The sequence below is a fragment of the Corylus avellana genome, chromosome 9 (assembly GCF_965113065.1).
Source record: "Corylus avellana chromosome 9, dhCorAvel1.hap1.2, whole genome shotgun sequence".
Classification (NCBI taxonomy): Eukaryota; Viridiplantae; Streptophyta; class Magnoliopsida; order Fagales; family Betulaceae; genus Corylus; species Corylus avellana.
The window spans coordinates 17,880,671-17,903,531 of record NC_142498.1 but is presented as its reverse complement, the minus strand read 5'-3'; the positions used below and the strand labels follow the sequence as shown (position 1 = coordinate 17,903,531).

Below are 22,861 nucleotides of genomic sequence, written 5' to 3'. Positions count from 1 at the left end.
CTCAAGAGGTGAGGCTTTTCCTCACACTTATAAAGTGACCATTAGCCCTTTCCACAACCGATGAGGGATAGCCCAAACATCCACTATATTTTTTTTCCTGAGCCTTGACAAATTTCGTTTGTACGTATATCCTTCCAAGTCCCATAAATGTATATGTATATTATAAACAGGTTTTATTGTCACTTATTTACATAATTGTAGAAATTTATATAAATATTAAATATAAGAATAAAAGTGGAAGCATAGAGAGAGAAAAAACAAACAAGGAATTTTGAAGTAGTTCGGTGTTAGAGATCTATCTTGAATTGTCTCCAAAGTTACATTATTATGCTCTCATTAACTTTATTATTGTTAACAATACAAAAGTTCTTATTATAAAAAAAGTGTGCTAGACAAGTATGGTAATACCATTTTACTACGAACAAACACAAATAACAAATATTTTAGCATCAACCTAATGAGTAATGTTAAAAGGAAATTCGTGTTCTCTCCTTGTGTCATTTCAAAATTGTTAGAACTTTTAAAATTATCATTGGATAATAATTTAATAGCAATTTATCACATACCCAATAATAATTTTAAAATGCCTAATTTTGAAATTTTGAGAGGAAACAAGATGTCATCAAACTCAAGGGTGGAAAGAAAATTGGGCTAGACAAATGATAAAGAGATCTAGTGTGGCAACAACCACAAACAGAGCGTGAGCTCGGCCTTGACACTCGTCGTTAATTCCCTCCCATACACCTTCTTCATTCCTTGTCGAGGAAGGCGCTGCCAGCTGCCAGTGGCCACCTCAGACCCTTGAAAATCGTAGTCCTTTTTTGTTTTTTTGTTTTTTTTTGTTTTTAGTTAAAGAACGAAATGGGAGTACCCTACTGTTCTCAGCGGACGGCTTTGACAGTTGGACAGCTCTGCCCTAGCTAGTGCACCTACTCCCTCCTAGTGCCAGTCTGACACCTCAACTTTAACCGTTTTGCACTGGTCCAGCAGCCCTCCAGGTTCCCCCACAAAGATTTCTCTCTCTCTCCATCTGTGTCTATGTAGGAAAGAAAATGGCGGGGATGATTGAAAACCCCCCAAGTTTAAATTCTCAATAGCCAACATTTAATTAAGCAGCGTCTTCACAACAAACAGATAAATAACTGATAAAATTTAACCTGGAAACAACAGTCCAAGCGCTTCATTAAGACAAGCAGAACCAAAAAAAAAAAAAAAAGGAAGAAAAAACACAAGAATATATGGACATACAACCCAATTAATTAGTACGTAGTCCATAGTTGTGGTCGACACGTTAAAAGCTAAGACAACTCCCGAAACCCAGAATGCAAGGTCAAATAATATATAATAATGTAACACATCCGCACTAGGACTAAAACAAAACCAGACGCCAGGTGACAGAAACTGAGTGTTAGACCTAAACCAAGTTAAACCAAGGCAATGCTGCTCTCGCCCCCAGGAGGCTTGCGTACACCGCCTAGATAATCTCGAGACTCCGCCTTCCCGTCCGCAAAGATGTCGTTGCCACTGATCTCTCGCAATTTCGCCGTGCTCAGTGGTTTCTCACCGGATGATGGAGGAACGTCTCCCTTGAATATGTCGTTTCCGGAAAGCTCCGCAAATTTCTGGTTATATATTTTCTTCGCTGTCTTCATAACAGGTTCTTCATCTGACATGATATTGCTCTGACCTCCAGCAGGCTATGAATTGAATCCAAAAACAGCAACCCATTATTAGATCTTTGAATTATGTAGACCAAAATTCTAATTCTTCAAATTGACACTGTAGTAATAAGATCAACTATAAGCCTTATTTGGCCAATCTTGGGAGGGGGGGGGGGGGGGGGGGGGGGGGGGTGGTATGGCAATATATACTTGTCACATGCATATGCTAAGACTCTGATCCTATGAACTCCTTATATGATGTATATGTGCATAAACATGTGTGCAAGCATACATGTAAACGCAATTCACTCACGTTAGAAACTTTAACAGAAGTGCGTACATTTGGTGCGGCGGATTCTCCTATTTCTATGCTTCCTTTCAAGTCCAATGTGCGAGCAGTTACTGGCCGAGGTAAAATTTCGGGAGGGGGTGCAAAGATGTCATGTCCACTAAGCTCCTTGCACTTTGCATCAGAAAGCTGCTTCTTCAACTTCGCATCCTCACTTTCCAGGGTTCCACTCAGCTCACGCTGCTTTGCAACCTCGGGCAAAGTAGTAGGCTTTTTGGGAGAAACACTCTCATCCTCGCTAAATGAGATATGGCTAATTCCGGCAATTGCTTGCTGGCAATTCCAACCAGTTACATAGAAGTCAATATGGAGAACAGAGATCCAGATTTTCATACAAGTGAGATCAACAAGAAATGATAGAGATACCTGATACATGCGTATTCCTGTTCTGTTGCTCACAGAAGAGTTGGCATTGCCAGATTCTTCTGTATCTTTTTCTCCAATGAATATGCCACTACCAGTCATCTCCTTCATTTTATACCCAGAACAAGGTTTCCTATATCATGTGATGGAACACTTGATTAGAAATTCTTTCTTCCATTTATATCAAATATTGCAGTATCAGAAAAGAAACATGGGTACAGCACAACACTGGATAAGGATGAGGGGAAATTAATCTAATGAATATTCTGCCTCTTCTTCACCAAACCTCTCAGTCTCCTTGACATCTTATCCTTTTCTGCCACTGACAAATGGCCACAAAAATAGGCCAACCAAATAACCAAATCGTACAGTGCCCTTTACACAGCGTTACATCAATGTTCGTAAAAGAAAAGGAAGGTGGGTCACTTCAAAAATACATGAAATTGATCTCACACCAGAGATGGTAACTACCATTCATTCTAATGGTGCCAATACAAGTAAACGCTTTCAAATGTGAATTTTTTTTTTCAAAATTAACAGGACGTCCAAACACATCACAGAAAGTCATTTATATTCAGATAAAAATCCCCCACAATTGAGCAGAATTAGGTAATTAGAATGCGATAGCTAAAAAAAGAAGCCTTTAGAATTAAGAATATGCATGTTTTTGTAAAGCATTGAGAACTAATAAATCCCGCAGATAATTAACTCATGAATCCAGACATGGAATTTGCTTACTAATACTTTCTTTTAAAACAATTTTCTTCAATTCCCAAAAAGTTTTAGCTGCGGATGTGGATTTTCACAAAATGGTTTCCTGTAGAAATTCCTAATAACAAGTTTCAGAGCCCAATTCTAATCACTGAAATGGTCTCCTTAGTTATAAACATTAGAAAAAGATCTCTCTTGCCGGAAACAGAATGAAACCAAAAATGGGTAAAAAAAGGAATCTAGCAGTGATATAAGATCCAAACATTCGGGTCCGAAACATTAGCGTCTAAATTCAATAGATTTAGAAAATTCTTTACTTCAAAAGACACGCAACATAATTCAGAGAGATAGCGAAATTTGAATAATTCTTTCAAATTCACCGTGAAAATAAGTAGATCGATCACAGATCATTGAGTAGATCAATCGCGTTTATTGAAAAGATTACCAGAATACATAGACTCAAACTTAAGTAATAAAAATCTGAAATTGTGAAAAGCACGCGAAAATGGTGAAAACCGTGAACAATGCAGACCGAGGCAGAGCAAAAACTAAAATCTAAAACAATGATTTTTTTTTTCTTTCTAAAAAACAAGAAGCTTTGAACTAAGTGGACTTAATTGTGATACAAATGAAAAAATGAAGAAATTTGCAAATGATGAGAAGAATAAGCAGAAGAAGAGGCAGATCTCACCGTTTGTTTAAGCTCTCAACCTCCTCATCCGTTACCTGACCTCCAAATACCACCTTACGGATCCCATCCGACGGCTAAGATTTTCCCCCCACATAACCAAGCCAATGAATTTCCAAATCAGCAAACAAGCTTTTCGAAAGCCAAAAAGAAAAACAAGAAAGATATAAAACAATAGAATCGCTACCTGGTGCGAGCGCGTGGCGGAGCGAGAAGCAGCTGAACCAACGGCGGGAGAATCGGCCGGAGGATTCTCGGACCAAGTGAGCAGATCTGCTGTGGACGTGTGCGGCTTCCTCACCGGTGTGCTCCTCTCCATTTTTATCACTATTCCTTGCTCTCTTTCTTCTTCGACTCGCACCAGAACCAACCACTTGCCAGAATTGGAAAGTAAGGCAACGAAGCAGTGCGAGTGTGGGTTACTCGCGTGCTTTTGCAATCGAAGATCGAAGGACAGGCAAAAAAAAAAAAAAAACAAAAACAAAAAAACAGTGGGAGTGAAAGTGTACGAGGGGGAATTTTGTCTTTCTCCTCCTCCCCAACTCTCTCTAATAAGCACCGTGTTCTCTCTCGCTCTCGCTTCACGCAGTGATGGGGTCGCTGCGAAATGACGACAATGTCCTCCACCTGATCTGGAACTTTCTATGCGTTTGCTTTATACTCCTTCGCTTGCTTTCTCGCCACTGCCGATGTGTGGATTCAAAGGGAGTTAAACGTAGGCCTAGGAGTAGTAGCTACTCTTCTTCTGTTTAAAACCAACTAAATTATTATATTATTTTCTTTTTCTTTTTTCTTTTTTCTTTATATATATATATTACCCTCTAAATTTGAATCTCGTACCGCCTTTATTTCTTTAATGCCCAGCATGTGCACCGGATCAACGGCCACATGCCGGTTATTAAATAAGATTTATTTTGATTTACTGTCATGTCCTTCCCGGGTTACCCGAACTACCTTTCTTAAATTTCGATAATTGACATTAAAATACCAAAAAACCATCTTTCCGTTTTCAATTGTAACTTCAAAATAGTTATTTCCAATAATTATGATCATTTTTAACAATAAAAAATGAAAAAAAATAATAATAATTAATTTGCATTATACACCATCTTTTTATCTCCAAAGCTGACGTGACGTGATTCTCCGTGGCACGTGACACTTTGTGTATGAAAATATAAATTTTGGTTAAAATTTTTAAAATAAAGTTTTTGCTTAAAAATTTTATTTGTCAAACACAATCTCAAACAAGCTCTAATGTTATACATCGTCTTTTTATCTTCAACGTGACGTGATTCTTCGCAGCACGTGACACTTGGTGTATGAAAATAGAATTTTATTTTTTATTTTTTTGCGTATCGACCCATGTGAGGCACTGAGAAATCCAATCCCAAATGCTTCATTCGTGGGGCACGTCAAAGAAAAGTTTCACGTGTTGTGAATGGGCATCGATGATGACATTTCAGATCCTTCTATTATGGGCCGGCTTTGTACACATTTACTCGTTCTTCACCAAAATTTCTTGCTCGGAAAAAGTAAGGCCGTGATAATGGAAGATAAACTTTGAAAGGGTTGTCAACTTGCACTCTTACCAGAAATAAGGGTAGGGATGTAATTTAACAGGGGTATTTCCGTCCTCTAACTGGTAGGAATATGTTATACGAGAATGTGACGTAATGATAAAGTTATCCGTTAGACAAGATAATCCACATTGTTGCTGGCAAATCGGACGTTTATATTTCCTGATGTCCTACAATTACCAAAAACTCCTTTCAAGAGCCATTAGCTATTTAAATTATTAATAATTTAGACAATTATTGTGATATTTAATTGTTTAAGTTTTTGAAATTTCAATCCAACTTCATCACATCATTACTTATTTTTCTTCATGCTTTTTGGTTTTTTGGACTAAGCAAACCAAACAGATCACTACCAAGAAAGGAAAATAATTCAAGAACTACAGTGAAAAACCACTTATTGAATGTTTTGAGTAAAGTTAAATATGCAAGAATCCTAAGATTGAATTTGGAAGAGTCAATACAAAATAATTGCTTGTTTTTTTTGGTAACTATCAAGTACATATTATCACAATTTTTTAGTGTATTTTCAAGGTTTTTTCATTCTTCAAGACTATTTATTGGAATAGTCATTTCGTGTACCAGAACACATAAGCATTTAAAAGTACTCTAAGGGCCTGTTTGAGTGTCCATTTAAAAAGTCTAAAAGTCCATTTGAAAAAAAAAAACTTTTAATTGTTTAAAAAACCTAAAAATAACAAAAACGCATTTTTGACAAAAGTTTAAAAATAAAGCTTTTGCCAAAAGCGTATTTTGACTTAAAAGCTCTATTTCTCAAACACAATCACAAACATGCTCTAAATGGTGCATTAAAAAAAATATAATTTGAAAACGTGTAAACAAATTCATATTTTTGAGCACCAAGAAATGAGAGTATTTTAAAAAACGTACCATGACCTTATTGGCGATGAGTAGTAATGTTATGAACTATCTTTTTATCATTTTAAATTAATGCAGCTTTCAAAATCACAATTAAAGTAAAATTTAACAGTAATTTCAAATTCAATAGTAATTTTAAAAGCTGAAAACTAAAAAATAATCTCTAATATTTCTCATTATTGATTAGGGTTTCATTAGGGGGGGGAAGAGGGACCATTTGTGTGTGTTCAATTTGGTTGGAAAAAGGTTTGTCCTTGGTTTATTTATTTATTTATTTCATCAGCTTTTGAAGGTAACCCACGTCCGTGTATAATGGGATTCATGATTACCAAAACTTGGGCGTGGGAGAGAAAATTGAATAAGAATATAAAACACCATAATAATTTATTTCAAATTTTAAAATTTTTTTATTAAAAAAATAAGAAAAGAAAAGAAATTAAAATAGATAATATGAAGGGACCCACGATTTTGAGTGATATCTGGCACAGCGTAATGGAACCTAACTTGGAAGTTGGAACATACCCAACACACACAGAAGAAAAAGGGATGATTCGATCGAGCTGCAACGTCAGCCTTGACTAGGTTTATGATTTCTCTATGTCATCTTCTCAAGGTTGCACAATTATATCACTATGGCTACCATCATCATCATCATTTAGTTCACAGGTCACATACGGCTGAGAGTAAGTAGCACAGCTGTCGGTTACTTTATTGTTCCTTTTTATTTTACTTGCCCATTCAAGGTTGAACAAATTACATAAAAAGGACGGGATACTGGAACACCAGGTTACATACTCGACAAGGTAGGTGAGTGTGCCACATGAAAGGGACGATGTTTTAAGTGTAAACTTCGGTCATGGCCCTCATGCGCCACCGTGTACTATTTCTCATGAGCAATACTAAGTGTATTTTTAGTGTTATTTTAATTATAATATAAAGTTTAAAATTATCATTAAATTATTATTATTAATTTTTATTGATAATTTTAAAAGTCACATTACAATTTGAAAAACATCATAAGAACATTAAGAGAGTACCTAAAATTTTCTATTTCTTAGTGTATCCAAAATTACTATTAGAAAAAAAAAAAAAATTACTTTTAGAATATGGGTTTGAGAGTGTAAGATTAAAAGTTTGTGTAGTTCTTTTTTTTTAACATATATATATATATATATATATATATATATAAAGAAAGTATTTTTAACCTCTTTGAACTACCGGATAATTTGTATTATTTCTTCGAAATTTTCAATTGAAGCAATATCTCTCAAAATTGCTAAAAAATTACAATGCATGTACTCATTTTGCCTCGACAAAAACACTCTTAAAAATTCTCAAAAAGACAAATATCTTTATAAATTCGAAAAAATGACCTTAGGTGGGACTGGTGTGAGTCAAAAATTAATGTTCCTTTTTTATTAATTTTTTATTAATGTTCATTTTTAATTAATTTTTTCTAAATTTTTTGAAGGTTGTTTTTCGCACCGAGGGAGGGAGTACATTGTGTTTTTTTTCGTTGTTTAGGGAGATATTGCTCTAATTAAAAGTTTATGGAGACATTGCAAATTGCTTAATAGTTTAAATGGAGTACATGTTTTATTCCTAAAAATATATATAAATGTTAAAGGATACATGCTAATTTTATATACTAATAAGATCACATTTGTTAAATAATATAATGGAAATATTTACAAATCCAGCAGGCAAGGTCACCTAACTTTACCGACCTGTAATATTGAATATATATAGCTGCATTTTTGCATTTTATACGCTATTAAATTTCCCATTTGCATTTAAAAAGAATATCAGAAATGGTCTGGATTACAGCCTAACCGCAGGATGTTAATAGAATTAACACTTGGGATTAAAACATGGTCATTGTCAAGGAGTCGTGTCCTGTTTCACTGTGTGCCTACTCCATTAACAACCGAAGCCACATCAAGAAGTACCGTCCAAAATTTTGAAGTTAAGCAAGTGTTTTCACTTGATTACAATAGTTTAATAACTAAACATCAGTTAATCCCAAATCAACTAATGATTAAATTAACTAAATATGAACGGGGTCTGACTTTGTCTTCATGATGGGCCAAGGATGTCATGTCGGCAGGAGGATGAACCAATGCGTTATATAAATCGACCTAAATGGGTCAAATTAATTAACCAACCATTTATAGTTGTCATTGTCTCGGATAAGTGCAAGCAAACTAGCCTCTGCTGTGATAACCACCATCATAAAGAAAAAAATAATAATAAATAATAAGAAGAAGAAGAGGAGGAGGAGAATGCTTAGTAGCATTTCTCTTTTTCCGTCTCTTTTTCGTAATGCATTGAGATGAGAATGTTTTAGTAATAATAATATATCTAGATTTTATCTAATCAGATTCACAAATAAAAAAAAAAAAAATTGGCTTCCTTTTCTGCATAAACACCAAGAAGAGGAATTTACTGTTGATGTGCCATTTGGCATTGGAGTAAGCTGCTTTAATTTTTATTGATGTTTTGGTAGAGTTGAGTTATGTTATAGTTTAGTTGAATTTGAGAGAGTATACGATTCCTATCGTCTAGGGGAGCCCTTTAACGAGTAAGTGCTATTATAGTCACATCCAAGTAGAAAAATCAGAGTTGGTCTCTTTCACTTGCCTTTTTGATAACCACCATCAACGGAAAAAAAAAAAAAAAAAAAAAAAAAAAAAAAGAGAATGCTTAGGGTTTGTTTGGGATTATGGTTTCAATAAGTGCAATTTTAAAAATTGCGTATTTAAAATTGTAAAGGCGTTTGGTAAAACATGTTAATTTTTTTTTTTTTTTAATCAAATATTTGTTATGCGAAATCATGATTTTAGTTTAAATTCTTGTTTTTTCAGATAAGCACCCCCTAATTTGCTTATAGAAATCGCAGATTTTTTCCTATTTTAGATTAAGTGCTTTTTAAATCATAATGTCAAACACCTTATATTTTGCGATATTTTTTAAAAATGCAAATTATTTTTACGAAATCACAATCCTAAACGCACCCTTAGTAGCATTTCTCTTTATTGTAATGCATTGAGATGAGGTGGCTCATTCAGTACCACTCATTGTGAATTGCATGGATGAGAATGTGTTTAATAATAATAATTTGCTTATAGAAATCGCAGATTTTTTCCTATTTTAGATTAAGTGCTTTTTAAATCATAATGTCAAACACCTTATATTTTGCGATATTTTTTAAAAATGCAAATTATTTTTACGAAATCACAATCCTAAACGCACCCTTAGTAGCATTTCTCTTTATTGTAATGCATTGAGATGAGGTGGCTCATTCAGTACCACTCATTGTGAATTGCATGGATGAGAATGTGTTTAATAATAATAATATATCTAGATTTTATCTAATCAGATTCACAAAGCAAAAAAAATATGTGCCTTCTTTTTCTGCGAGAAAGAGGAATAAACTGTCAATGTGCCATTTGACATGGGTGTAAACTACTTTAGTTTTTATTGAAGTTTTGGTGGAGTTGAGTTTGGTGGAATAAACAGTTAATGTTTTGGTGCTATTATGGTCACACTGAAATAAAAGAAGTCAGAGTTGATTTGTTCCGCCAGCCTTTTTATTAGAAGAAGAAGAAAAAAAAATTGTAAACGGGCCATTTGGCATAAGCTTATAAAACCATAGCTGCTAACTTTGTCCTCATCAATTGGAGGCTTGTTCTCATCTGGTGGCGTGCCATCTTAAAGAAATAAGAAGCCACCAATTGACGGAAAACTAAAGAATAAAAACAAAGGAGCAGGTTAAGGGGATGGCCCCCAACCATAAAAAACTTTGGTCCCCATTTAAGGCTCTAGAAGTGGACTTAGACGTAGCAAAATGGATAGACATCAAAAGAGAAATTGTGTTCTCAATGTACAAAAATCAACACACAAATTAATAGAGAAAATTGATATATTATTGATGACAAAAACTTCTTATTTCCATTAAGATGATCCTAAACTTTGGGTGCGTTTGAGATTGCGATTTCGCAAGAATAATTTGCATTTTTAAAAGATATCGCAAAACGTAAGTTATTTGACATAGCAATTTAAATAACACTTAATCTAAAATAGGGAAAAAATCGCAAGCGGTTTTTATAAGCAGGTTATACCGTTATGGGGTGCTTATTTGCCAAAAAAAAAAAAAAAAAAAAAAAAAAAAAGGCAAATTTAAATAAAATCATGATTTTGCATAACAAATATTTGATAAAAAAAAATAATTTTTAACATATTTTATTACCAAACGCTTTTATGATTTTAAAAAGTAGCGATTTAAAAAACGCAATTTTTTAAATTGCAATCTCAAACAGACCAAAAATATGAAAAATACAATAATTATGGAAATACTTGATGACAAACCAAACCTAAAAATGAAAAAAAGAAGAAAAAAAAAATCAATTAAACAGTAAAATTATAATATGACGGAAAATTATTCATTTTCTCTTATGATTCTTCTCCCATCCTCTCACATTTTCAAAAACGCCATTTTGAATCCGACATATCTAATAGTAATTTTTAAAAGTGAGGATGCGAAAATGATCCAAGAATGATGTGTAACGGTTAAATCAATAAATTTGATTCCCTGTGAACCCCTCACAGGGAATGATGTTGGCGGCAAGGTGCACTACCCATGTTGGCACATTGGAACCGACAACTGGTGAGGCTTTAGCAGCTTGCTGTGCGGCTAGATTATGCCAAGAATTAGATGTGCAGGCCATATGCTTCCAGGGCGACGCACTTTAGGTTGTGAATGCAGTGAATTCAATTGAGCAAAATTGGAGTCGTTCTGGGCGTCTGGTGGAAGACATGAGGACGACCCTGCATTCTTTTCCTAGTTGGAAGTGCTTTCATTTGAATCAAGCTCTCAATAATGCAGCTCATAGACAAGTGATGTTGGCAATTCAACAAGTCACTAATCATGTTTGGAGGGAGAAATTTCTGACCGTGATATAATTTTGATGGAGCAATCTATTTTATCTCTTGATTGATTAATACAAGTTAAAAAAAAAAGGGTTAAAAATCAGCTGGGATCGAACAAAATCTTTTTCTTTTGTATTTTCACAGTTTAAAAACAAACAAAAATTCCTTCAAACGGAACTTTTTCAACCTGTTTTTAGTTATTTTTCTTTATTTTCCGGACCAGGTGGTAACAGAGAGTGAGGTGAAAAAAGCCACAAGCCCACCGTGACGAGTTATTCTACTCGTCACCCTCGTTCCCGCCCCGCATCCGTCCCAGCTGACGTGGCCCCCTTCAAAAACAATTCCCAAATCTTTTTCCCCCCAATATTCTCCTCCCTCTCCTCCCTTCATCACACGCCCCCGCTTCCGACGAGCCACCAGCGCCAACGAGCCGAGCCATCAAAAGACGAACCATCACTCTCGGCCACCGTGCGACGCCCCCTCCACCACAATCTTGGTAAAAATTTCACACCGTTCTCTCTCAGTCAACCTCTCTTTCGATTTTGTTAATAAACCCTAATTTTGGAATGTTTGACTGTATTTGGGAATTTTGCTTGCGGGTTAGTGAAGAAACCCTAACTTGGGTGTGTGTGTCTGTGACCACCACCGACGATCCGAGCCATCAAAAGAGGTCAGCTTCTCTCTCTGTTTTTCGATTTTTTCTTTTGATTTCCTCACATTTTTCTTTCCCTGCTAGTCACGAACAGCAGTTGGCTTGACCTATTTCGTTTTTTTTTTTTTTGGTTATCATTAATTTTTATATCTTCCTTGACAATCCCATTAGCTATTTGTACGATAATCGGTTTTGGTTTGTTGATTTGAGGAAGAAAAGGCTGAAAAATTCCCTTTGTATTGTGAATTTCTTTTCCATTTTTGGTGTGAGATAAGTTGCTGTTCTCAGTTTTAGAATAAAGTTGCTGATACGGGTTTGGCATTATCAGAAGGTGAATAAGGGGAATGTAGCATTAACTTACCAACCACATTTTCTGTGGTGACAGCTAGTGGTGCAATCTTGCTGTGAGATACATATTAGTGAATACAAAAATTATTGAGTGTTTCAGTTTTTTTGTTACACGTTTTGGCTGTGACAGAGCAACAACCCTAGGCAATCAAAGATGATCATTCCAGTTCGTTGTTTTACCTGCGGCAAGGTATTGTCTTTACTCCAAAACTACTTCAATGTAATTGCAAAATAAAACCTAAGTTTGTTACTCAGAAAACTCCTTAACTTCGCTAATCCTCAACAATGGCTCATAAACGTGAAATTTGCTGTGTTCTTTAGGTGATTGGAAACAAGTGGGACACATATCTTGACCTTCTCCAATCAGATTATTCTGAAGGGTGAGAACCCCTTGTACTTATGGAGGTTTTGTGGATTTGTTCGTATTATACACTTGGTCTCAGCTCCAATTGGGAAAGAGACATCATTTTTGATTGACTTGTCATCTATGCACACACATTGTGTCATTTAAACTATGAAAAAGACCACCATTGTACAACTTGCTGTACGCCATTATTAGCTTCAATACCCCACTTTGTTAAGTTTCAAAGTAAGATCTTGATATAAGATGTTAAGACTTTCCTCAATTGCTCACTCTTGTGTCTACTATCTGGTGTGGGATTTAGCCATTCGCACCCACACTTGTATACTCTAATAAATTGGGTGATGTGTATCTACAAGTGTACCATACATCAATGGTTGTGGGTGATTGTTGTGCCAATTTGTTAATGTGACATTATGATCAATGTTGGCTAAGTTTCAGAGGTAATTTAATTCTGCACACATATGACCGCATTTGCGTGTGGACATCCTTGTTACCTAGTATTAGTTTTGAGTGTTAAAAGGTGAATATTACTTGATGGTACTGATTTCTGATTACTTGGTTCGCAGAGACGCTCTTGATGCACTGGGGTTGGTTCGTTATTGCTGTAGGCGAATGCTCATGACTCATGTTGATCTCATTGAAAAGCTTCTGAATTACAATAGTAATCTCTCTCTCTCTCTCTCGCTCTCTCTCTGTCTCTCTCAACAGTTCAGTTTATGAGGATGCTTATGGCTCTACTGCTACTGACATTTGCACTTTTTTGCAGCTTTGGAGAGGACTGACAACACTTGATTAAAGGTGTTACAAGTGAACAGAAGCTGGTGTTACTGAAAGCCATGTGCTTTTTTTGTCTGTGTTTTATGGAATTTATGGAATGCACTGGAGAACATTATGTTCTTGCTTTAGTTAGCATCATGAATGTTCTTGATAAGTATGAGTTATGAACCTATCTGACTAGATTAAAATATGTTTGTTGCCTGATATGGTTATGCTTCTTGATAAGTAGTTGAATGATTAATGCTATACAACAATATTTTTTTTTTTATTTTGCTTTGCTCATGTAACACTGTCAATCAACCATTCTTTAAAGCTTCAAGACCGGACTGATAGTAGCACACTAACAAAGTGGAATAAAAGTATGGTATATACATTTTTCGTATTGAATAAAAGTATGATAAGTGGTATATAAAATTTCTTGAAAATATTTTGATAAGAAATATTTGGATCGCCAAGGCGTAAATGAAAGGCATTTTGTTTTATATTCTTTGTGGAATTGACGTCGAATAGAGATCATATAAGAACAAAAGTAGTTTAGATGTTGTTCTCCGACCAGCAATGTAGTCAATTCTTTATGTTTGGATGATGTTCAGTTCTGTTGTCGGCTTAGTCTTTGTTTATGTGCTAATCCTCAGCCATAGCAGCCTAACCACTTGATGTTAATAGAATTAACTCAGGATCATCGTCAGCGAGTTGTGCCTCCTCCATCAACATTGTTAATTTTTGTTCAAGTAAAGCAAGTGTTTTCAGTTGATTACAATAGTTTAATAACTAAACATCAGTTAATCTCAAAATCAACTAATGATTAAATTAAAAGAATAGGGACGGGGTCTGACTTTGTATTAATGATGGGCCAAGGATGTTATGTCGGTAGGAGGATAAACGTAGACATTCTATGAACCACTTAAATGGGTCAAATTTAATTAAACAAACATATAGTTTTCATCCTCTTAGTCTTGGATAACTGCAATAAAAACACAACCTAAGTGAAAGTGGAGATTACTACAATGCACTGTCTCTAAAAAAATGCAAACAAGTTTTTTTTTTTTTATGGGGATGAAATCCAAATAAAAATGTGTTTCTAAGCATTACTCTTTATGTAATCAGATTCACAAATTAAAAAAGTTGTGGCTTGTGGCTTATTTTTCTGCATAACCACCAAGAAGTAGTTTTTATTAGTAGATTCATTTTGTCCCATTAAGAAGTGGACGTGGTGAAAAAGAGCGAGATTACAAAAGGCCACAAACGCCCACCGTGGGGCTCGAACCCACGACCACAAGGTTAAGAGCCTTGCGCTCTACCAACTGAGCTAGACGGGCTGTTGACTTAGTAGGCCGAAATTCTTACTTAATACTAAATTTAATAATAATTTCAATTGTATTTAACATATTGAAATACGAATATTAGAGCATTTTCAGCAATAGAGTAATACTAATTATACTATTGTCACCCTCCCATCCCCCAATTCCATGTGGCGTGGATCACTCCCAGCAAGGCAGCAATAATCAAAAAGTACTCTCCTCTATTTTACTTATTCTTTTTACAGACTTACAGTAGTATCAAATGTATTTTAACTAGCCTCTAACTAATTTATTGGAGGTAAAAAATTGGACAATATTAGCTAAATTTAGCTAATGTAGACAATTTATCTAATTTACTGAAGATGCTCTTAAGGATGAATAGTTGTTTTGTAATTTGAATAGATATTAAAGGATAAACATATTATTTAATATTTAATTGCAATAGATTTAACTAAGAATTTTTAATGAAGGGTTTGATTTGTCACATATGTAAAGTGTAAGAATTAAATTAGAGAAAACCTTTTATCAGGACCATCCTTATAACACCACTTTTACAGCCTCCAATTAATAACCGATACATAAGCAAAAACATAAAAAGTGCACAAAAATAAGTTGGACAAAAATACACTAAATTTTAGGGTTAAAATCCCTAAATGATTAACCTTCCACCTCTAGGTTTTAGTTTTAAATCAAAAAAATGAGTTTTAAGGCATTAGAAACGAGTTTTGAGGCATTAGAAATGAGTTTTGAGGCAGGTCACGATAGGCGAGGTTTAAGGCATTCACCGCCAGCCATCCGCGAGACCCACGGAGGCTACCTTTTTTTTATTTTTATTTTCCTCTGATTTAGTGTGATTGTTCTCGCTTTTATTTTTTGCATCTTTCTTAAATTGATAATGTGTCGCATAATAATTGGAGACTGCAAAAGAGGTGTTATCAAAATAAACCTGATCGTAGGGGCTTTCATTAAATTAACACTCATGTGGCCATGTGAAAGTGAAAGGATGATATTTGTTATTTTATATAACAGTATGTACAAAAAATTATATTAATATTATCATCAATATCAAATCTTAAAATATATATATATATATATATATATATATATATTAAAAAATTATATTAATATTATCATCAATATCAAATCTTAAAATATATATATATATATTAAAAAAATTAAATAGATAGGATTAGATAATCTATATTCTATGGCAATTTAAAAATGAAATTTAAAATTCATTTAAAACCTGACGCTTTTCTTATCCAATTATTTAACAAAATGGGGTATCTAGTGTCTAGCATATTGCCAACGCCCAATACGTCCACACCGGCACTGGGCCGACAGGCGCCATTCGGAAAGGCTCTTTTAAATAAAAGGGTTAAATACTAAATTAGTCCCTAGGGTTTCACAACTTTATTTTTTCTCCCCTGGGTTTTCATTTTTATCACAGGAGGTCCCTGTGGTTTTGATAAGTGACCAAATTAGTCCATCCGTTAGTTGACCGTTAGTTGACCGTTAAACTGGACACGTGGACCAATCAGACGTCGACACGTGGCACATATATTAATTTTTTAAAAAATTTTTTTTTAATTAAAAAAAATGTTTTTTTTTAAAAAAAAAAATTAAAAAAAAAAAAAAAAAAAAAGAAAAATCGTAAAAAACTGGGGGTGGCCGAGCCACCCCCTTGGCAATTTGGGGGTGGCTCGGCCACCCCCTTTGGCCATGGGGGTGGCCTGGCCACCCCCATCTGGCCGGATGGGGGTGGCCGAGCCACCCCCTGGGCACCAGGGGGTGGCCGAGCCACCCCCTTGGGCCCCAAGGGGGTGGCCGAAACCACCCCCGGTTCCCACTGGGGGTGGCTCGGCCACCCCCATGGAGCCTTGGGGGTGGCCGAAACCACCATTGGTGGTGGTTTCGGCCACCCCCAAGGCTCCATGGGGGTGGCCGAGCCACCCCCAGTGGGAACCGGGGGTGGTTTCGGCCACCCCCTTGGGGCCCAAGGGGGTGGCTCGGCCACCCCCTGGTGCCCAGGGGGTGGCTCGGCCACCCCCATCCGGCCAGATGGGGGTGGCCTGGCCACCCCCATGGCCAAAGGGGGTGGCCGAGCCACCCCCAAATTGCCAAGGGGGTGGCTCGGCCACCCCCAGTTTTTTACGATTTTTCTTTTTTTTTTTTTTTTTTTTTTAATTTTTTTTTTTTAAAAAAAACATTTTTTTTAATTAAAAAAAAATTTAAAAAAAAATTAATATATGTGCCACGTGTCGACGTCTGATTGGTCCACGTGTCCAGTTTAACGGTCAACTAACGGTCAACTAACGGATTGACTAATTTGGTCACTTATCAAAACCACAGGGACCTCCTGTGATAAAAATGAAAACCCAGGGGAGAAAAAATAAAGTTGTGAAACCCTAGGGACTAATTTAGTATTTAACCCTAAATAAAAATAAAAAATAAAAAAATCCGGTGAACATCCAGAAAGGAAGGACAAATTCGGGCAAATGGTAGAACATGTTCCCCTCTTCGAAACAAAATTTGTCAGAAAACTGAATCTCAAAGCAGAAAACTAGCAAACACGCGCAGCTATGGCGGGAGCTATGAGCAACCTCTCATCGGTTTTCCTTCCGAGACAACTCGGTAACTCGAGGCGTTATTTCTTCAAATCCTCTGCCTCACGAGTCTTGGAAAAACGCATTTTCGCCACACAAGTTCGAGCTTCTTCTTCTTCTTCAACTGTCATTGTGGAAACCAAGTCGCCAGCGGTAACTAATGCTTTTCGCTTTTCCTTTTCCCGTTGTTGTCATATTCTTGAAATTGAATGCCTCAGAGATTTCCTAGAAACAGGAAATTCCTCCTACCTCTCTCTAAAAGTTACTTGTGTTCCTTAGCATATGCTAAGGAGAAGCTGCATATATTTCTGCTTTTTTTCGATAGCATTAGTAGAAAAATATGTATTAATACATTTTACTTTTAGTGACCGGGTTAAAGGAAAATTTGTCCATGACCGTAATATTTAATTGAAATAAGAAGCTAATAACGAAGACATGGTTCCATGACATTTGTTCTGATATTTGTATTAAATCAATATTTATCTTAAAAGTTTAAGCTAATAAAAAATAATAAATGTAATATTTAATTATTTAATTAATATTCTAAAAAAACATACTTTTAGACATGATACCACCAAACTCATTTGAAATGGAGAGGATTTCCTTGTTTGGAAGCAAATTTATTCTTGTTTTTGATTTCAGTACAAATTCATATGCAAATTCACGATTTGGTTATGTGAAGAAACTTAAAGTTTTACCTTGTTTTGTTCAATGAAATTGACACTCGTTACAAACTCCAAACGCCCAAAACATCCATAGCTGCATGGGTTTTTGAAATTTAGGACCCATATTTGAGTTGAGTCCACAATTGGTGAGAAAGTGGAAGAAATAGAGGGGGGATGAAAATTTTGAATGTCTGGTTTGGTGGTTGTATAGTTGGGCGCTCTAAAGTTTGATTTATTCAAGTTTACATTTGTGTGCTACACAATCAATCCAATTACAAATCAGAAATGATAATTATTTATGTATGAATATGATCGTTAGTATCTGTACAATTATCTGGCTCTCTATTATTTCATATAATTTTCTTTATGTTTAGGATCCTGTTGTTGTTGAAAAGGAGGTAAGCACCAACAAGAACATTTTAGCTTGTCCCATATGCTATGACTCCTTAACGTGGGTTGGCAATCCAGTCTTATCTGTGTAAGTAATTTCATTAATGGAATGGTTCTGGATTACTTGTTTGGGAATTTCTGCAGTGTACTCAATCTTCGATTTGTTTTGCTTCACTAGTTTGCAATGCACTCAATTTTTTATTCGTTTGCATCGAAATGAATTTTCCGCAGAGAGTCTGCAGCCGGGTCTACTTTACAATGTAGCACTTGTAAGAAATCTTATATTGGCAGCAAAACACATCTAGACCTGACGGCATCTAGCGGGGCCAAGAACTATGGTGAGCCAATGCCACTTTCCACGGAGCTTTTCAGGTGGGCACATTGTTTATCAATCGAGATTATATGACCTTCAGTAGCATTCTTCAATTTTAGAGTGCATGTATTTGGGGATGGATTAGAGTAGAAAGCAAAGGGTTGAAGAATATTCAGATGCAAATTCACTCAGTTTCTCCATATCAGCAAGCATTTGTGAATTGAATATGAGGATATTAGGCTCATTTTTGGGTTTATTCCAGTAATATTGTCTCATTTCAGTTTCTGGTTAAGAAATTCACTGCATATATAGGCCCTTCATTGTCAACCTTGGTATTTTTCGCTTTTATGGCACGGATAGTGCATGATCATAGATCAAATATTGTTGCTGCTGCCACTTTAGGTGCTTTCCTGCATAATCCATAATGTCACATCAGTCCGATTGTCTAATTTGAATCATACTGTGGTATCGTTTACTGGATCAGGCTTCCATTGATATCGTTTCTATATGAGAGGGGCTGGCGTCAAAGTTTTTCTGTCTGGGGTGGTTTTCCAGGACCAGAAAAAGAGGTGATTTACAAGTTTATCTATTTCTTTGTTTACTCTGTTGCATAAAGATTTACTAAATGCTTCTTACTACATTTCAATTACTGTTATTTTATGGATATAGCCTGTAAAGCTTATGCAATCATAAAAAGAAGTTGCAGCTTTGAGCAATGCAGTTGAAAGCATGTCCAACAGATACTTAGTATGTGAAGTGTTCTTGGACATTCTGTGGAAGTTTAAATCAACCCATCCTGTTTTTTTTTTTTTTTTTTTTTTTTTTTTTTTTTGTAAGTGAAGTGAAAATCCTTGATTCTAGAATAGCATCATCAAAGAAAGTGGAAGCCCTGCTGTCAATGATAGTAGCTTTTATTAAATGAAAGCAAGTGATTTTAAGATATCTGATGTGTGAAAAAGAATATTGAATTTAGTGCCTCCAAATACACAAGGACCCATTTGAAATGTTAGTAATCATAAATTGAATCTGTTTCATCATATTTTTCAAATAATATTGAGGTGGCATAAAATAGACACAGACATTAGTGGATTTTTGTGGCTAATGCATCCTCTTAAGATTGATGAGTTACTAACCAGGTGCTGATCTGACTGCAGTTTGAATTGATGAGGGATTTCTTAAAGCCGGTTTTAGGGGGAAATATTGTTGATGCTAGTTGTGGAAGTGGGTTATTTTCTAGACTATTTGCCAAGAGTGGATTGTTTTCCCTTGTTGTTGCTTTGGACTACTCAGAGAACATGTTGCAGCAATGCTATGAATTCATTGAGCAGGAGAGGAACTTTCCCAAAGAGTATAAAGTTTTAACTTATAAATTAAAATTCATTGTTTATGAATACTTATAAATTTAAATTCATTTCATAAGACAAGTGATCTTTCATAAGTATAATACGAGTTTTCAATCTGATTGAGTTGGTTTTCTGTTAGGAATTTGATCTTGGTCAGAGCTGATATCTCTAGGCTTCCTTTCGTTTCAAGTTCTGTTGATGCTGTGCATGCTGGTGCTGCTCTACACTGTTGGCCGTCACCATCAGCAGCTGTGAGTATTCTTCTATATATTGGTTTTCAGGCTAATTGTTCCTCTTGCATAGGGTTCCTATATATTGGCACAGAAACAACTCATAGAGGACCACTGACCTTTTTAGCCAAGAAGTACCTCCTCCCTTTATGAATCTGTAATCTGAGGCATAACCTGCAATGCAATGGTGGACGGAGGGAGGGTCATGGCCCCCATATAAATTTGAAAGACTTCCTTTGGACCTCCCAAAAATCTGAAAAAAACCAGCTAGCCCGCTTCCCACACACACACCAAAAAAATAAATCTAGACTTTTTAAAATCCAAAAATTTAGGCACAAAAACTCTAAAAAAGTGCTTCTTTCAAAACCCAAAAAGTTTGATCTCCAAAGTTTCTAAAAGCCATGGGATGTCTTCTTCTAAAATCTAGAACATGTTGCTTTCCTCCACCCTCCCTCAAGTCCCTTTAACCCTCATTTTAATCTTATGCTTTCTCTCTCCTCCATGACCATGACTCGGGTATGCCAAGTTCTTGGTAAAGGAGAGAAAACCATCTTCTACAATTCGTCATCTTTCACTGTCATGGACTTGCATCCCTAGGTCAACAAATAGGTTGATAATATTTTTTGCATCTTGAATTATATTTATAATGTCTTCTTTGTGTTACTATATAGAGAAAAATATACAGTACTAAAAAGAATAAAAAAATATTTAATTATTACATATTTGTTGGGCTCCCTCAAAGATAAATTTCTGGCTTTGCTATTGACATAATTTGTAGCCTATCACGGCCATTTATTGATTTAAAGGTATGTGAGTTCACATATCAAGGTGAGTTTAAAAGGAAAATTCCAAGATGACAGAAAACTCGAGTGCCAGCAAAAACTTCTAGTGCCTTAATGGTTTCTCAAAGGATGACAACAACTTCTAACCTGCTTTGTACCTTCAAAAAACCATGATGGACAAAATCTTGAAAATTGCTTACCAAAATATATTGTTGAAATTCAAATTCTTTATTTCCTTTTTCATTGCTGGATGTTTCATTCTCTTTTTTGCAGTAAGAGTCCCAAAGAAATTAGGATTACCCTGAGATCACTGAAGTACCTGTATATTTTTTGATTTACTAAAAGATTTAGATTAGTTATAGGGAAGAGGGTGTAGTAGACTTCGAATGTCACAGAAAGCCTTTTTTTTTCCTTCTTAAAATCTGCTGACCTCCTAAAGGTTTTACATTTATGCATTTGAATCTCTCTGGACGAACTTCATTCTGCACAGATTGATAACATGACAGCTAGAAAAGATTTCTGATTAAATACTTTTTCACAACAATGTTCTTTGCTGGGAAATAACTCCCTTAAATCAAATGGACCAAAAGAAAGAAACTCACTTCTATTTTTATATTTCTTATTTATTTTGTATGGAATATTTCTCTGCAATTACCTTGACTACATTTCCTCACACATCTTTCTTGTGCTTTACTGTATAAAAAATATCGACAGAAACATGAGAGCAGTTGAACTTATTAACTTGTTTCATAGGCCAACCTTTAGTTAGTGCCAAGTGCATTGTTCAAGTCTATTGTGTGAAGGGTCAAAAACTATTGTGTCAGATTTTTGTCTAGTCTTTATGTGAAGACTTATCTACTGGTGGATCTCTTAACTTAAGGAATCCTATATAATTTCTATAAGCACCTTCTGGTGCTGTAGCCCCTTCGCTTCTTCTAATATTACTATAATGCCTCAGGTCCCAATGTTCTTTATTTCCACATAAATTTGGTAGTGTGGTTTTTTAGGTAGCTGAGATAAGTCGAGTTCTGCGACCTGGAGGAGTGTTTGTTGCTACCACCTACATACTCGATGGGCCTTATTCTTTCCTTCCATTTTTGAAGACTGTACGACAGGTAAGCGTTCTCAACTTTGAATCGGGCATGGCGGTTGATCGGCAATTTGATTCAAAATGCTTCTTTGTAATGGATAGTTTGCGATCATAATTGTAGTTTAGATAAAAGGGACTTGATTTCTGTTTATCTTCTATCATCATGGTTTCTGGTGTTGTTGCTGGATATGAGATCTATCATGGCTTCTTTTATTTTGCTGTCAAAGATGTTTCTAAACAAGAAAGATTTTCCCAACTTTGAGCAAGAATATTATTGTTTTAAAAAGGCTGCGAAAGCTGGTGTGAAGAGTTTTATGAAAAGGGACTTAACTTGCAATCATCATTATAGTTGCTGTGATTGATCTGTTGCTGATGGTGGGTTATTTATTTCTTACTATAGAATACAACACAAATATCAGGCAGCCACATCTTCTTATCTGAACGGGAACTAGAAGAACTGTGCAGAGCCTGTGGGCTAGTTGGTTTTACATGCATAAGAAATAGGCGTTTCGTGATGATCTCTGCTTCGAAACCCATCTAAGTATTTGGCACGCTGCTCCTCTCCATCATGTGCCCTCAAATTACAAATTATTTTGGCTTACAAGTTAAAGACATGCCAAATTTCATATCTACCAGATACTATTAAGTCTATCAAAATCATGTGTCTTGTATAAAAATAATAATAATAATAAATATGTTTATATGGTAGATCGTTTGTACTCCATTCTATATACATGAGCCTGTTGCAATCATTTTATTACCATAAGTTTGTGTATAAGATATCAGATCAAAGGCTTCTTAGACAATCGAGGCAAAAACAAAACTAAAAAAGGGCTATACACCGCT

At 35.4% G+C, this 22,861-nt stretch overlaps 3 protein-coding genes and 1 non-coding gene across 10 annotated transcripts; 2 read left to right on the top strand and 2 right to left on the bottom strand.

Moving 5' to 3' along the window:
* Positions 1-1,223: 1,223 nt before the first annotated feature.
* On the bottom strand, positions 1,224-4,504 carry LOC132190172 (N-lysine methyltransferase). Of its 2 annotated transcripts, none has more exons than XM_059605079.2 (5): positions 3,960-4,504; positions 3,776-3,849; positions 2,377-2,506; positions 1,975-2,283; positions 1,224-1,697 (listed from the first exon to the last, which is right to left on the bottom strand). In XM_059605079.2, the coding sequence occupies exons 1-5, from the start codon at positions 4,089-4,091 to the stop codon at positions 1,425-1,427; spliced, it is 918 nt and encodes a 305-aa protein (XP_059461062.2). In that variant the 5' UTR covers positions 4,092-4,504; the 3' UTR covers positions 1,224-1,424. The 2 variants fall into 2 exon arrangements, with proteins under 2 accessions (XP_059461062.2, XP_059461063.2); XM_059605080.2 differs by having other exon boundaries at positions 2,002-2,283; positions 3,960-4,503.
* A 6,862-nt stretch (positions 4,505-11,366) lies between these two features.
* LOC148583894 (DNA-directed RNA polymerases I, II, and III subunit RPABC5-like) lies at positions 11,367-13,555 on the top strand. 6 transcript variants are annotated; one of them, XM_088510545.1, is made up of 6 exons: positions 11,367-11,650; positions 11,759-11,824; positions 12,285-12,344; positions 12,476-12,534; positions 13,085-13,179; positions 13,285-13,555. In XM_088510545.1, the coding sequence occupies exons 3-6, from the start codon at positions 12,309-12,311 to the stop codon at positions 13,308-13,310; spliced, it is 216 nt and encodes a 71-aa protein (XP_088366671.1). In that variant the 5' UTR covers positions 11,367-11,650; positions 11,759-11,824; positions 12,285-12,308; the 3' UTR covers positions 13,311-13,555. The 6 variants fall into 6 exon arrangements, with proteins under 6 accessions (XP_088366671.1, XP_088366674.1, XP_088366676.1 ...); XM_088510548.1 differs by having other exon boundaries at positions 11,368-11,650; positions 11,764-11,824; XM_088510550.1 differs by having other exon boundaries at positions 11,368-11,650; positions 11,764-11,824; positions 12,192-12,344.
* A 986-nt stretch (positions 13,556-14,541) lies between these two features.
* Positions 14,542-14,614, bottom strand: TRNAK-CUU (transfer RNA lysine (anticodon CUU)). Its single transcript has one exon. It is a non-coding gene; the product is annotated as a tRNA-Lys (tRNA).
* A 2,466-nt stretch (positions 14,615-17,080) lies between these two features.
* On the top strand, positions 17,081-22,767 carry LOC132189171 (S-adenosyl-L-methionine-dependent methyltransferases superfamily protein). The gene is made up of 8 exons (XM_059603756.2): positions 17,081-17,355; positions 18,242-18,345; positions 18,489-18,629; positions 19,055-19,139; positions 19,725-19,918; positions 20,053-20,164; positions 21,933-22,040; positions 22,416-22,767. The coding sequence occupies exons 1-8, from the start codon at positions 17,179-17,181 to the stop codon at positions 22,554-22,556; spliced, it is 1,062 nt and encodes a 353-aa protein (XP_059459739.2). The 5' UTR covers positions 17,081-17,178; the 3' UTR covers positions 22,557-22,767.
* The last annotated feature ends 94 nt before the right edge of the window (positions 22,768-22,861 follow it).

What these genes read in the sequence shown, in the direction of transcription:
- LOC132190172 (XM_059605079.2), bottom strand. Translation starts at nt 4,091, where the DNA reads ATGGAGAGGAGCACACCGGTGAGGAAGCCGCACACGTCCACAGCAGAT. An exon ending in GTTGAGAGCTTAAACAAACG is followed by an intron (nt 2,507 to 3,775) that starts GTGAGATCTGCC and finishes CACATGATATAG; the next exon opens with GAAACCTTGTTCTGGGTATA. An exon ending in CTTCTGTTAAAGTTTCTAAC is followed by an intron (nt 1,698 to 1,974) that starts GTGAGTGAATTG and finishes TTCAATTCATAG; the next exon opens with CCTGCTGGAGGTCAGAGCAA.
- LOC148583894 (XM_088510545.1), top strand. Translation starts at nt 12,309, where the DNA reads ATGATCATTCCAGTTCGTTGTTTTACCTGCGGCAAG. An exon ending in GTTGTTTTACCTGCGGCAAG is followed by an intron (nt 12,345 to 12,475) that starts GTATTGTCTTTA and finishes TGTGTTCTTTAG; the next exon opens with GTGATTGGAAACAAGTGGGA. An exon ending in CAATCAGATTATTCTGAAGG is followed by an intron (nt 12,535 to 13,084) that starts GTGAGAACCCCT and finishes CTTGGTTCGCAG; the next exon opens with AGACGCTCTTGATGCACTGG.
- LOC132189171 (XM_059603756.2), top strand. Translation starts at nt 17,179, where the DNA reads ATGGCGGGAGCTATGAGCAACCTCTCATCGGTTTTCCTTCCGAGACAA. An exon ending in CTTTCCACGGAGCTTTTCAG is followed by an intron (nt 18,630 to 19,054) that starts GTGGGCACATTG and finishes TTACTGGATCAG; the next exon opens with GCTTCCATTGATATCGTTTC. An exon ending in TTCCAGGACCAGAAAAAGAG is followed by an intron (nt 19,140 to 19,724) that starts GTGATTTACAAG and finishes ATCTGACTGCAG; the next exon opens with TTTGAATTGATGAGGGATTT.